The sequence below is a fragment of the Falco biarmicus genome, chromosome 7 (assembly GCF_023638135.1).
Source record: "Falco biarmicus isolate bFalBia1 chromosome 7, bFalBia1.pri, whole genome shotgun sequence".
NCBI classification, from domain to species: Eukaryota; Metazoa; Chordata; class Aves; order Falconiformes; family Falconidae; genus Falco; species Falco biarmicus.
The window spans coordinates 60070530-60085675 of NC_079294.1; the positions used below are offsets into that span (position 1 = coordinate 60070530).

The 15146-nt window shown below is 34.4% G+C and overlaps 1 protein-coding gene across 2 annotated transcripts in view; it reads left to right on the forward strand.

Annotated features, from left to right (window-relative positions):
• The window catches only part of EFL1 (elongation factor like GTPase 1), a 122610-nt gene that overhangs the window by 14442 nt on the left and 93022 nt on the right, over positions 1-15146 (forward strand). For both annotated transcript variants that reach the window (XM_056345276.1, XM_056345274.1), the window contains exons 13-15: positions 9735-9886; positions 10848-11026; positions 11705-11840. In XM_056345276.1, coding sequence (XP_056201251.1) covers positions 9735-9886; positions 10848-11026; positions 11705-11840 — 467 coding nt within the window. The remainder of the gene's footprint in view (positions 1-9734; positions 9887-10847; positions 11027-11704; positions 11841-15146) is intronic.

Below are 15146 nucleotides of genomic sequence, written 5' to 3' on the forward strand. Positions count from 1 at the left end.
AAGAAAATGTAACATTTAACTTTCTGATCTACATTAGATTCTTCTGGGGAAAAAAGTTATGTTGTAAGCCTGGATAAATTGTTTTAGACCTGAGAAAATAATTCACAAAATCTTGAGAGGCAATACAATCTTTTCAGCAAGTAGAGTTTTTCTGAACAAGTTCTAGAAATGATTTGTTTAGTTTTAGAAGATCTAGTAAATTTGTTAAGGAGTAGAAAACATTTGTTGGAGAATAGTACTTTTGTCCAGATATGTCCTAACGCATACATTGTAGGCTGTTGCAGGATGTTTGGTTGAAGATATGATTGACTTTCAGTAAGGTTGTGCTGACATGATCATAACAGTTTGTGTTTGTAGCAAGGAACACCATCAAATTTGGTGTAATAGCGAAGTGATCATCCAGCCTATTGCAAGTGCAAAATAAAATGAGTTAATTAAAATAGTCTCAATCTTGATAACTTTTTGGAGTGAACTGAGAGGCATTAATGCACTTGAAAAGATTTTCTTCTGGGAGGTTTGGAATATTTTTTTGTTACAGCTTTTTATTGTTGAATCACCATCTTATTTTCTTTGAGTGGTACATCCTTCTTGATTCCATTTCCCTGACACACTTACCTGCACTACTTTTAGCTGAAGCCATCTGCTTTTTTACAGAAGAAATGTGCTTTTTTACGAGTTCATAAGAATGGAGTTCATCTTAACCTTCTATTCCACTGAGCCTCTGAGGCATTTTCAGTAGTCACTTTTTTTTTTTTTAGCTGGGCATTTTATGTTTTTCTGGTATTATCATTGAACGGTGAAGTAGTACATAAAATATTAACCTTTCTAGGAAATTAGACTGTTAAATCTTTGTGCAAGCAATGGTACTGCTGCTGTGGTAATATTGGAAAGGTTCACTACTATCTTAGGTTTTTCACACACTTCCTAGATTTATTTCAATTTTTTTTCCCATGCTTATCTACAAATCTTCCACCAAAAGCCTTTCTTGAGCTGTTTGAGTTGTGGGAAAAGATGCATCGCGCTTATGGATTGACCAGGCACTAGATGGTGCAGTCTTGCTTTGAGTTCTGTCTTTAAATGTATCTGAAACAGGAGTTCTTGCTGGGGTACTGGTGTAGCCCAGCAGTGCTGTTCCTGCTTTGCCTGCTTTCCTGTAATTTTTTGGTAATCAGAGAAGACTATGTTGAGGCCATCACTTTCTGGCTCTTCTATCAGTGATAATGACCTGTTCTTTTATTTTTTGGGAAGATTGAGATTCTTCTATGTGATGAGGATGTCACACAGAGGCAAAGGGGGCTTTTACATGCACCAGGCACAGAAAATCTTGGACGTATTTTCAAAATTAAAAGAATACCTAATAAAACAAAAGGTAGCTACTGCAAGACCTGGGTTGGGTTTTTTCATTCTATGTCACCTGCTTATGAGCACTCTGCCTCATGGATAAACTTCTTCCATGTCTCCAAATATTCATCTTTCTTGGTGGTTGTTTTTTTGTTCTTCTTAGTCATCTCCCTTCAGGAAGGGAGCTGTTTTACATGTGTTATATGCTATTTGTTACACTGTAATTCTTTTTTAAAAGAGAAAAGTTCCTTAAATGGAGAGAAGAATATTTTGAAGAAATTTACCATGTGTTGTGGTTCATAGTATGTGTGTGTGTGACCAGTGTGACCAGCTCCCTTTTTTTTTTTTTTTGGTGAATGATGCATTCAATATGGAAGCCCAACCATTGTTACTTGTTGGGTGTATTTTCTCCTTAGGTAAAAAATGTGCTGCACTCTATTCTAGTGGTTTTCAGAATGCAAATACGATTCCATTTTTGCACTCTGATAAATATTGTGTAACAAATTTGTAATTCTGAACATCAGTTGGGTTTGATAAAACCTGAAGATGTTTACTGAGTTGAGTGGAGGATTGCAGTTGACTGATAGTCCAAGTAAGGCCAAGCTGGCCTAAAAGTCCAAACAAAATTCAGATAAATTAGGCTTTCCGAGATAATATTGCAGGAGAGTGAGGACTGTCCTGGAATTCGTTGTGGGAGTCTTGAGGCATGTTAGTGATGACTAGACAATATGTCCTTTCTCCCTGCTTATCCAGTAAATTGAAAATTGTGGTGTCTTGCTCCATAGGTTGTGTGAAAAATATTTCTTGCTGGCCTTAATATTACATCATTCAACTAGGTACTAATTGGTTAGTATTAAAATGAAATCACATGACTGTTTTACTTTGAGATACCCAGTCATCAGCACCATGCGATTTTGCTATTGTTTTTGTTTGGAAGTGACAGCTGAATTCCATTTTTTGAAAAACGGTAATATAGCTAAATGTGTATTTCCTGGTATTTTTAATTAAGATTCTACAGGTAAGCAGTTCTTGAAGAAATCGGAAAAGGAGGTTAGTTTTAAAGAGGAAGGAAAGCTATCTGCATAAAATAAAACAAGTGTTTTAAAAGCATGGGATTGTATAAATATTGTTCCTAAGCACGTTTTGTATTATATTGGCCACTGTGTGCTATTTACAGGTACACAGTGAAGACTGTGCTTAACAGAACTGAGTGAAGGTTGTGTGGAGTGTGTGAGATCAAGTACTTAAACTGGCATTCCATAAGGATGCTCCATAATAATGCCTGAACGTAGGGAGGAACAAAGAATACATATGCTAGGTTGATTAACTGTTTTCATATTTACCTTTTTAAGAACTTCAGTACATGTGTTAATTTTGAGGAAAAATAACTGTGCTCTTGTATGTTTAGATGTTTGACTGCTGGACCTATCTGCTAGGTTATTTCTATCCTTTGGGGGCCAGGGGAAGTATTTTTAAGCATATTGAAGCATGTAAAAAAAATCTGGGATATTTTTTTTTTTTTTGCAAGACTTACATTTTTTCCCCCGTGGAAGTAGACTACTGTAGATCCATGCTACTGTCTTTTTCTTTCCTTCTGTAAGGTAGTATTGGATAAGGTTACCTTTTTGTGAATTTCTCAGAAACTGCAAATTGACTTTGCAGTTTTTATAGTTTGTCTTATTTCTGCCATCTGCTTGTAATACTTTCTAAGCATAGGTTCGGAAAAGCAAAAAGCTCTTTTAAGTTCAGGGTGTACAGTAAATGATAATGAAGGTTGGATTTTTAATTAAAACAACCTCCTTTAAGACTGATATTGGCAACTAATATCTCCTAGAAGGTGACTTTAAAAATTGATAGATTCTATACTAAAATTGCTATGTTTTTGCTTTTACTGTTTAAATAACAAAGTTTGCCAGCTGCTACAACACTGGAATGCATAGGAAAATAAATTGTGGTTGGGTTACAACAGGTTGGCAGTTTATATTTATCCTTCTCTGGAAAGATCTGAAGCTTGATTTTATGTAGTACCAGCAAGTCCCTGAGTTTTTTATCAGGTTTTTCTGAAGAAATTAGAATTGTGCAAATATGTTTTGTCTTCCTATTTCTTCTGTCTGAACTTGTGAGATTATTTGCTAATTCCAACCAAATCAGACAAAGCTGTAAATCTTCTGAAAATCGGGCAGAGTAGACAAACAAATTAGGAACCCTAATAAGAGACTGTAGTATGAGCTCTTTCAGTTTAGATAATAAAATATCTAAAACCAAAAGCAGTAGGAAATAAGACTGTATTGGCTCCTTTTGGAGCTACTTGCTTTATGTAATGAGTCCATGGTTATTTGATGAAGCCTGTGATTATTATTCTTAAGTACTGCTGTATGCAGAATTAGGTGTTCGTTCAGCATATGCTGTTTCTTTCTCTCCTTTCTGCTAGTTTTTTGTTTTGAACTGCAGTCTAAAACAGAATGGTTGAGTGTAGGTGTCTAAATAAAAGCAGAGCTTGGCATTTAGGTACAGAGTATAAATGTTCTAGTTTGTTCTTCCCGAGGTTCACAATCCTGTCTTTATCTACCCCAGTGTAAAAAAGAAATGTTTAGTAATTACTTACAATTGCTTTCAAGTAGTTTTAGCTGTTGCTATGTATATTTAGTATAAAATACTGAGAAAATGTAAATTGGACATCAGATGTTCATTATGATGGAATCCTCTACTAACTTCGTAGAGCTTTATGTACGAATGTCAAAGTGATGTGATGCAGTGTCAACAATAGGAGGCAAACCTTTAGTGTTACTTCAAGTCCATTGTTCTTACGGTGCTGCTGAATAATGTAAATTGAGTACACTAAAGAAATTCTAGTTCTGCTTTTCAGTAGTAATAAAGTCTGTTGACCAAATAATCTGATGTACTAAAATCATATTTCATGACTACAGTAGGGGATATAAAACCTGTAATACCCCTGCTGTTTTCTTCTAGATAATACGAAAGGTACTTCTTTCTTCTCAGTCAGCTTGGAAGCAAGATTATCTTTTTTCTTAGGTGTCACCATGAAATGGGCACTTTCCCATACAATTCTGCATGAAATTATGATGGTAACTGTTTCTTTGTTCTGTAGTACAGCTTGTTTGCATGTCTTAAACCAACAGGTTTTACTATACTTCATCTATTTCCTTTCTAATGTTTCCTAAAAATTACATGGGTAAAAATCTAAAACCTGTGATTTTTGCCCAACCTTCAGCTACGAAGACATTACATTGTCTTGATCAAAAGAAGGGAACATTTATAAAGTTCCGAGCTCTGAAGTAAATTTATTATGTTCAAAGGCAATATAACTTGCAGTGACTTCCGTGTGATCTGAACCCGTCATCTTCTTTTGCATTGAGTTTGTTCTATATTGTAGTTAGTGCATTAGAAATGAATATGGCATGAGTCATCTGAACAGCCTGTTGGATTTACAGGTTAACATCTGAAGATGGCACCCAGTTATATAATTAATAGGGTAATAAATGCTTTTCAAAAATTTAAAACCCTACTTGTGTTTTTTGTGAAATAAATTTCATTGGAACTGATCTAAGAGAGGGATATGTAGCATCGGATGAAGCTTGAATCTCTGGACATTATTTTGTGTAATTGCAAGCTTAACAGAGAAAAGCTTGTAACTTTCTGGAAGAGTTTTGCTTCAAGTTTCTTCTCTATTGCACTTTTAGTATGTTAGATAAATCAAAGGTCACTGTATCAGTCAAGAGTTTTTCAAGGCAGTGTATGACACCTTGTTATTAATAACTTAATTTCATTATGTATCTCAGAATGAATGGTAATTGCTATTTAATATAATGTGAAACACTTACTGAGTATTCCCCTTTGCAGGAGCCCTGTAAGATTGTTGTGTGAAATTTTACGTAATTCTGATTTGGATAATTTTCAGTTGTATGTTTTCTGTATACACATTTATTTCTACAGTGAATTACCTAGTGCATTCAGTTGCGATAGAAAAGATAGGAAATAATTTTGGTAGGTGTACATTAGTTTGTGAATGGAAATAGTTCCATAGACATAGGGCAGTTTAATCCAGATATTAATGAACTTCAGAAGGATTAGAAAGACCACTGGACATAATCTGTGCTGAACTGTAGCAAATAAGCTGCACTTGAGAGAGCTGTCTTTAGGGATTCTGTTGTCAGAAGTCTTTGAGTGCCAGATGGTGAGCAGAACAGCAGCCAATGACTTGACTCTGCTCTTCAGAATTAGGTTTAGTTATGAAGAGTAATCCAATGGATTCTTTATAAATTACTTGGATTTAAAGCTGGTAACTGAAATTACCCCCTTAGTTTCATGAAGTCAAGCATATGTCCACAAGCTCATGGAATTTAAACTGGTAAAAACTGTATGGAGAGAAAGTATTCTCAGCTAATTCAAAACCATTGTTCATGATATAGGAGATGCATCACAGATACTTATTGACTTTAGTATCAGTCTTTCAGAAATCAGTTGATGTTCTGACTGTGGTCTTTTCTTTTTAAAACTGAAGGGTAAAAGGTTAAAAAATAAACAACACTTTAATAATCAGAGGCCAATTTCTGTTTGTTTTGTTTTTTTTTTTTCTTTACTATGAATTTTTGCAATGTTTTTGAATGAAGTTTCTTTTTGGTAACATGGAAGGGTAGAAAAGCTGTCATATCCAGAGGTTTGATTGCATGAAGAATTTTAGTTGTCATTCAGTTTGAACTAAGTGAGTTATCCCCTGGGAATGTGGGAATAAAGTAATTGGCAGTAGCTTGCTTATATTACCTGGAATCTGATGCATTTAATCAACAATGTAGTGAATGTTAATAATATGTATAGTATACTATTTACTGTACAATTATTTCCATGGCGTTTGTTTACCACATGGTTGAGGTTAAGATGGGTTAGTAATAATGCGGTTACCCATCCGTGTCAGCTCTCTATTACTTGTGCCATGTGTATGATGTCTGGATGCTGTAGCATCTGTGGGGAGGTAGGGAATATCTTTTTCTTTCTGCTCCAGAATTTTCATTTACTGCTTTTTGTGTGATTGCATGGTCCTGTTTTGTTTCTGCCAGTATTATGAGGCTGAAGATCTTTTCTTGTGGAGTCAAAAAAGAGGAGGGAAAAAATATAGTAGGGAAGAAGCGAAGAGAGTCTTTTTGGTTTGGGCAGCATTTGTTCAAAATTGATTTGCCTTCTGATTGGCTTTGCCAACTGGTGAAATTGAATAAATCATGGTATAATTTAAAACTGGTTTTGTTGCAGATCCAGTATCTTACACACATTAATCTTGTTCTGTATTCTGCTTGAGTGTGTTACAATTCTATATAAGGATTTATTTGACAACATTATCTTTTTGTGGTTTCTAATGATACTACTGGGAGTGACTAATTTTATAAAAGTTGACACTGACAGAAACCAGGATGGAAGTCTAGGTTGTACCTACTAGCTAAAGTCCCACCCACACTCAATCTGCTTCTTATCAAATTGAGAATATAATTAACTATACTTACATGTATTGCAACTTACAGCAGTGCATTCAGAATTTTAAGGTACCTTTAACATTTGTGATTAGAGCTGACACCTAAATATACTGAAACTTTTAAAAATATTATGTAAAGGGGAAAAAAGCAAACCACCTGTTCTTCTTTTACTCTCAGGATTATTTACACAAATGAAAAGTATTTTTGGACAATAAAATGTGTTAGAATGCATGCGTATGTCCTCATGTGTATACTATGCTATCATATAAAGACTGCATTTATGATACCCTTGGCTGTCTCATCTGTACTTTCCCTATCAACCTCTGTCCTCTGGGAATTTTTTCAGACATTCCAAACCCTTAAATAGCTTTGAACAGCTGCCTTCAGGAAAAAAAAAGTCATCATAAAAAAGTTTTCTTCTCCACCATCTGTTTTGCATTTTGTATTGTTAAGCCTCACTCTCTTTTGCAATAAAATAAATAAACCAAACAGAAATACCACACTATCCCAAATCTCAGCGATACATATTCTTAATTCTGTCACAGTGATTGTTTAAGAGATGATTCTTTCAAAGGAAAATATAAAAAAAGAGAAAAGAAAGAAAAAGAAGAAAAGTTCCTGAGAAGTGTGGCAAATTTGTCTTGCTTTTGCCTTTTCAATGACATGTAATGTGTCTGTCCCTGGTTCTGAGTTCTGAAAGTCTGCGCCTCAAATTCTGACATTTTGTCCTGGGGGCCTGTGTTAGGTAATTTATAGAGGAATTTTTAATTTAAGTGTCATTTTCTTACTCCCGAGTTGAATGTTTGGATTCAAGGTAAGAATGATAACTGTGTTCCAAGTTATTTCCTCAAGTTCTAAGAAGAATTTTGATAAAATGAATGGTCTCATTAAGCATTTTTAAAAATTAAGTCTCTTGCAGATTGTGTTGGATGCAGAAAAGCATCCGTATTATGATATTAAAAAAAAAAAAAAAGTCTTAACTGGCAGTGAGTTGGTCTCAGCCACATAATCTGTTCAGGGCTTTCTGCCCCTAATTAATCCAGTTAAGGGCAGAATCAGCATCCAGTAAGTGTGTCTACTGGCTACACTTGAAAACTTTGACCCTTAAGTAATGGGTTGTTTCCCTCTTGTGTGGAATAGTTGATATGGGCATGTGATTCAATCTTCTTTTTTTTTTTTTTGGTAGAGATAATATTTATATGCCTGTTCTGTAAAGAAGAATAAACACTACTGCTGTAGTGCTTCCCGCTGTTTTCTTCCACTTACCGCTCATTACTACCACTGCTAGGAAATCTTGAACTGTTTTATAAGTGTGGAAATTAAAGAGAGGAAGTGACTTATCCAAGGCTAGTAAACAAACTGAAACTACTAATAGAGCACTTTATGTTTTTTTTTGAGTGTGAGCACTTGATAGAATTAACTGAACGAATCCTCAGCCTAACACTACGAACTGTTGTCCTTGCCTCTGTCAATGAGCAAATGCAGGTGTTAGGACACATCATGTTGACAGGGTTTTAAGTCAACATCTGAGACTTTGCGATTGTTTGGTTGTGTTGTAGAAATGCATGTTTAGGATTCTTCTGTTCCTTCTCTGGATTTTTAAATCCATTAAGAATATTCATATAATACAAAATACACTTTGAGTATTATTTTGGAAATAAATTATTTATTAGTGCTGGAAAGCAATATATGTTATACATATATGTTTCCCAATTAAAAAAAAAACAAAAAAACTAACAACAAAAAACCAAAAAAAATCCCAAACCCAAACTGAAAGCATTCTAGTTCCATAAAAAAAAAAATAATCTGCATAGCAATTATTTTTTCCTGTTTTTAAGCTGTGTTGATAATTTTTTTTAAGGTAGGCACCTGACAGCACGTTACATGAGATACTGTTGATAGAGAAATTATTAAACAGAATAGATTATTTTTAAGAGTACCTGTAATGATTGTAGCAAGTTCACAGGTTCAGCGCTTTTCTGTGGGAAATTAATAGAAACAGAGGGGGAATTTGGTAGAGAAGATAACTAGTATCTGAAATTAATTTCCTTGTTTGGACTTTATTAAATTGTAATATAACCTCATTACAGATTTTTAAGTAGGGCCAGACTTAGAAATTTCAGGCAGTGCTGTTAGATTTCATATATGTGTAACTCACTTTGCTGTTTAAAATGCTTGAAATATTTCCTTATGTAAGAATGATAATGTCATTCCTTAATTTTTATTATTTATTACTTTAAATCTTATGTTAAAGCACTTTGTTTTAAGGGAGATAGAAATTGCATTGGAATATTAGAATTATGTTTTGTTGGTTTTGTCTCTTTTTTTTTTTTTTTTTTAGTCTTTTATGAAGTTTTATTCACTTTATGGAAAGGTAACTGTAGCAAGCAAAGATTTTCCGTGCATTTGAACACTTGCTGTGAAGACTAGCTTAAAATGATAAAAGACACCACAAGTAATTTAAAATGACAGTATTTGATCCCTATGTATTTGGAAGAAAAGTCTGGTAGTTTTTTCTTAGCTATCTTGGTATAAATAAGCTTAGATTAATACACTGTATTCTTAGTCTTAGCTGTCATTCTAATTTAGGATAATGTGCTGGATGTAGTATAAAGAGCAATTTTGAAAATTGTCTTGGATCTTTTCTGAAAAAGTGAATATTCACATGTCAGTGGGAGAAACGACTTATTTTGAGAAAATAAATGGAAGTTTAATAGTGGCCTGTTGCTAAACATGGTAGAGGACAACTTTGATAATTTTAGCTGACTTAAAATTCATAGTATCATCAGGACAAAAGGCATTCTGCATAAGTTTTTACTTATGCCAAATACAGTATTCTCATTATTGTGATTTAGTTTATTTTGAAATAAATGATGCTTCCAAATACTAACATTTTAAAATACAATATAGGCCTTTAACTCAAGAAGAAATAGCTCATCGTCGTGAACTTGCAAAACAAAGGCTTGCGGAAAAATTGGCAGCAAATCGAGGAAAGGAGCTATCAGAAAAGGCCCAAAGTGAAAATTCATCTGAAGTAACTGAGAATACTGGTGATACGAAAGGTATGTGATGCTCTGCTATCTATTTTTCTGACAGGACATTTTAATAGTGTCTAGGTGTTGTCATGGGGCTGTGTACCTTAAAAAAAAATCATCCACATGCCAGTCCAAACAGTTCAATAGATGGGACTGAGTGAAGAGTGAGGAGGCATTTGTAAGAAAGCAGATAGTTCATAAATGCTGTAATACTGTCATGGATACCTGTTCCTATAGCCTAAGAATGTGCTTGTCTCGGTACTTTGAATCAGTGAAGATAGATGGTGCTTGAAGAAGATGGTCTGCTGTAAAATTAAATAGTTTTCACTGGAAGTAGAAAGGTGTGGTGATTGACCTTTTGCCCTTGTGTATGGGATGAAAAGACCCAGGTTTGCTTAGCTTACTGCTGGGACCTTCTTATATACTTGTTACTAGCATATTTTATGCCAATATAACTTTAATTCCTTTTATGAGAGTAACTTTCATTTAAAAAAACCCTAACAACAACCAAACAGCCTAATAATAAATTGGTACAAAAGCAGTGTATGAGCAACCGGACTGGATTATGAGTTATGATGGTGGGTCTTGGTCTCTTCTCCCAAGTAACAAGGAATAGGACAAGAGGAGACAGCCTCAAGTTGCACCGAGGGAGGTTTAGGTTGGATATTAGGAAAAATTTCTTCACTGAAAGGGTTGTCAAGCATTGGAACAGGCTGCCTAGGGCCGATGTTGGGTCACCATCTTGGAGGTATATAAAAGAGGTGTAGATCTGGTGCTCTGGAACATGGTTTAGTAGTAGACTTGGCAGTGCTGGGTTAATGGTCAGACTCGGTGATCTTAAAGGTCCTTTCATCCTAAATGAATCTGATTCTTGCCATCTTTTAATGCATCATCAGATGTGATAGGATAATATGTAATTTTTTTTTTTCTTCAGATGATGAAGCAGAAACTGCTTTTATACTTCATCTATTTTTCTTTCATTGATTAGGTGAAGAGCAACAGCTCACCGGTCAAGTAGAGATCACGACCTCAAACGCAATGAAACAGGAAGCAGAGAACAAGGAGTCTTTCATTGCTTTTGCTAGAGTGTTCAGTGGAGTGGTGCGGAGAGGGCAAAAGATCTTTGTTTTAGGACCAAAATATGATCCTGCTGAGTCTTTGCATAAGGTAAGAGATGACAGTGAACTGTTAGCATGACTTGGTATTTTGAAACACTGGTAACTTAACCTTTTGCACATTGCTCACTCAAGAAATTTTTAAAAAAATGTTCAAGTCAAAAATTCCAAAAAGTATCAAAATATTTTAGGTAATTGTGGTAATACCTGATTGTTTCCATAAACTTACTATAAACCTTAACATTTCCAAACAGTTTAAGTGTTGTATTAGCTAACAACAAATGCAGTATTTGCATGCTTTATTTCAAAGAAAACTTGCAAGGGAAAAACCAAAGATTTTTGGGAACAGAAAGGTTCATAATAGTATGAAAAAAATGTTATTAAATGTTTTGAGATTGCGATCATAGATGCTCATTGCTTATAAATTTACTTTAAAACATCTGTTTTATCAATGACAATAAGTGAGCTAGTGGTACTGCACACCTAAAAATTACCAAAGAAAGCATTATTTTTTATTTTCTTGGTAACATTTGCTTGTGTGCTACAAGACTAGACTTTTGGAATGGTACAAAAATATTTTCAAGTTTATGTTGTTTTTTAATATCTAACTTTTGAAATGAAAATGCTTTGACATGTTTCTTAGCTTTGGAGTGCAAGGAGGTTTTAAGGAAGAAGTTTTTATCAATATTAAGTGATAAATATCTGACACTGGTTGTTTTACTTTGTATAGCTGTCATCCCAGTGTTCGGCTACAAATGATCTGCCATTAGTACCTCATATGACTAGCTGTACCTTGGAGAATCTCTACTTGCTTATGGGAAGAGAACTTGAAGATCTTGAAGAAGTACCTGCAGGAAATGTTTTGGGTAAGATGTAACTAGTATTTAATCTCCTAGAGCTTGAAGGCTTATATCATCCAAAATACAGTGAGTTTTTTGTGTGTAATTGATAATAAGAAAACTTAAAATAAATCTATGAATATTTTTAAGTCAGTTGTGTGTGCAAAAAATGAAGGCAGTCTAATTAAACTGTGATTTCTGGGAACTTTGAATTGTGAGAAGGGGAAAGATGCACAAATAGGAGAAAACTAGGGATTACATTAGCTTATTGTCTTCAGGCTGGAGTATTGCCAGGTAAGCATTGCTGCCAGGAATTGCCAATGGCAGTGGTAAGGTCTCATATTTTATAAATTGCAAGGACTATTTGTAATATTTTTTCCAACAGTGGAAATGCTGTAATATGACTTCTCTAGTGATGTGGATAACTAGTTTTATTTATGGGTCTGCTTGAAGTATGGTGCTAAAAATTACTTCTTTTATGGCTGTGGCAAATTTTGCAGTTTCTCCATGGACAAGGTTCTAAGTGATAAGTCGTCCTAATCACTGAGTTATGCTCTTTTGTGCCAGATTCTGAGCTGCTTTACTGTAAATTATGAATAGCATTCTTTCCTGGTTTTGTCCTTAATTTGTCTTTTTTTATTATCAAAAGCAGTGTTTAGAATTTAGAAAGTGTATTATTTTAACTTTAAAAAATTATTTTAATTTATTAAATTATTTGGTTCTTTATTTCTTTCATTTTGTGAATGAAAATGTACAAACTACAGTAAAATCAAAGGGTGCGGTTTTTTTCCTGTCAGGGTTGGATTTGTTAATCTGGGGAGTTAACCATGCTCGTTCCTTTTATCACGGGCCACTGCATAAACAGCTGGTGAATTCGTTTTATTTGGAAGCTTAATATTTTAAAATCCTGAGTTATGCCTTACTTTAGTCTGATGCCCAAGTTGACTGTTTTCAGTGTCAAAATGGATTACGTATATGGTCTATTTACTTCAAAGAATTGAGTTTGGAAAAAAACCCCAGCCAACCCACCCCAAAACACACTGCGTTAAAAGTGAAAGGTTATTGTCTTCTTGCTTGCCAAATAATAAATACTCCTGGAGCTGCTTTTGCAGAGAAAAGAAAAACAAGTTGTGAGAATTATATTATGTCTTTAATGGACTAAATCTCAAGAAATGTTTTTGAAGCCAATTAAATCTACCAAAAAGTTGTGAGTAGGCTCTACTGCTAAAAGCTACTCTGCAGTGGGGTCTAGCTTTTCCATAAAGGAAAGTAATTGGAGTAATAGGAAGGTTCTAAATGGTGACACAAAAATTGTCGTATTTAGAATTCATTAGAATTTTAATATCAGAATTGACAGTTGGAGCTCTTAGTCAGGTTATGTTTGGTATTTCATCTCTTTATACCAGTTCATTGTCTAGTCTCTTTACATATTGACAAAATAGAATTATTTTTTTTCCTAGAAGATACAAGCTCAAGTATATAGGTTTGTTGGTGGGCTTTTTAATTCATTGTAGTTTTAAAGAATTTTTAAAACTAAAAGCCCTAAATACCTTCTTCCTTTTTTTTCTCCCACTTCCCTGTAAAGCTGCATTGTTAATTTACATAAATGCAATAAACACCTTTACTGATTTGGTGATGATTTACCACACTCCGCAGAAAATGCAGTACCTTTATATGAAAGGAACGTGTAAACAATGGTGATGCAAGACTTTTATTATTCCGGTTAATAACAATGATTTCTGTTTTAAAGGCCATTTGTCTTCCAGCTTTAAAGCATACAGCAGTGATTTTTCTCCAGCCATATAAGGAAATTGCTTTTGTATTATCTAGTGAATTAAGGAAGCTTTTCTGAAAGCTCTGTAGTTTTACTCTGTACAGTTAAATTATTGCCATAAGGAATACACAGTTAATCATGACTGCATATTTCCACTTTAAAACTAGTGGTATAGGGTTTTTTCAGATCTTTTTTATTCAGGGTTTGGGGGTTTATTGCTATAGATTGTTTCTGACAAGGAAGAATTTGCTTGGTCCTAGTGAGCAGCCTTTTTATTCTTTTTACTGGTTTAATGATCAAAGACATGGCTTGATACAGGTTGTTTTACTGAAGATGAAAAGCTTTCATCTCTTATTCCTTGTATTCAATTACTATTTCCTTAAAATACTAATGTCCTTTTAATTGCTAAAAATATGAGAAACTTGTAACAAAGTGTTTTAAGAGGAAAAGATAATGAAGCATACTCTATTTGAACTATAAAGCTGTCACACAAGCAGAATTCAAGAACATCCAGCTGAAAAGCCATACTATGCCCCTATCTAATATGCATAGCCATTCTGGCAAGCTTTGGAAAGTTATTTTCTGCTATTATTCTGAGTTCCTGGAAGTTAGAAGAGACAAACTGCTTTGCATTAGTTAATTTGTATTGCAAGTTTGCAGCTCACATGCTTTGTCAAAAGTATTTGTAAAAAAGGTTTAAGCACTATGTCATTTTCAAATAATGGGGCAAACGCAAAATACTGCCTCCTTCCATATAGCTGTTTGTAATTCACAATTTTTCTTCTTTACAATCTCTGCAACTGCTATACATTTTTTTGCAGTCCTTGAGTGGGAGGTGCGGTGTGATTTAAAACAAATGAAAAAGTTCCAGAGGACCAAGGATAAAAAAAGTCTTTGTAATAAATCTTCTTTTAAAATTTATTTGTTGGAATATTCTATGAAAAGAGTAAAATTTTTGTCTCTGACAAAACCACCTGGTTTGTAGAATTTGTAATTTGGAAGCACTATTGATTTCTCCACTCTGAGAACTGAAAAGGAGTATGTGAGCAAAACGCCCTCTGAAGAGAGAGTACCGTCTTATTTTTCACTTCCCACCCCCACTGCTCTTCTGTAGAGGTCCTGTGCCAGCAGACAGGAAATTATACTTGTTAACTGGTACTACTGGGTTCTACTTTGTACTGCTTTCAATGAACAGAGACCTTGCAGGAGGAGAATTTAGTTACTGGAGCAAAGATAAGGTTATACGAGACTAGATACGTGCCCTCAGTTCCAAATGGCAGTTGTGTTTAGTTGACACTGCTGAATGAAAAACATGAGTCATTGGAATGGGCCATGAAAAGTATCTTGAGGTTTAATTTGGAAAAATGTCAAGTACTGATCAAAAAATAAAACATGTGTCTCTATGCTTCTTTTCAAGAATAGCTTATTTTTCTGTATCATGGCACAGGCCTTTTGCATGGTATGCAATTACTGAATTTGAACCTGCCTGTGGTCATCAAGGCTGAGAGTCCTGGGAGTGGGAGCCTTACCTTGCACATGGCCCACCTACTTGTCCTTAT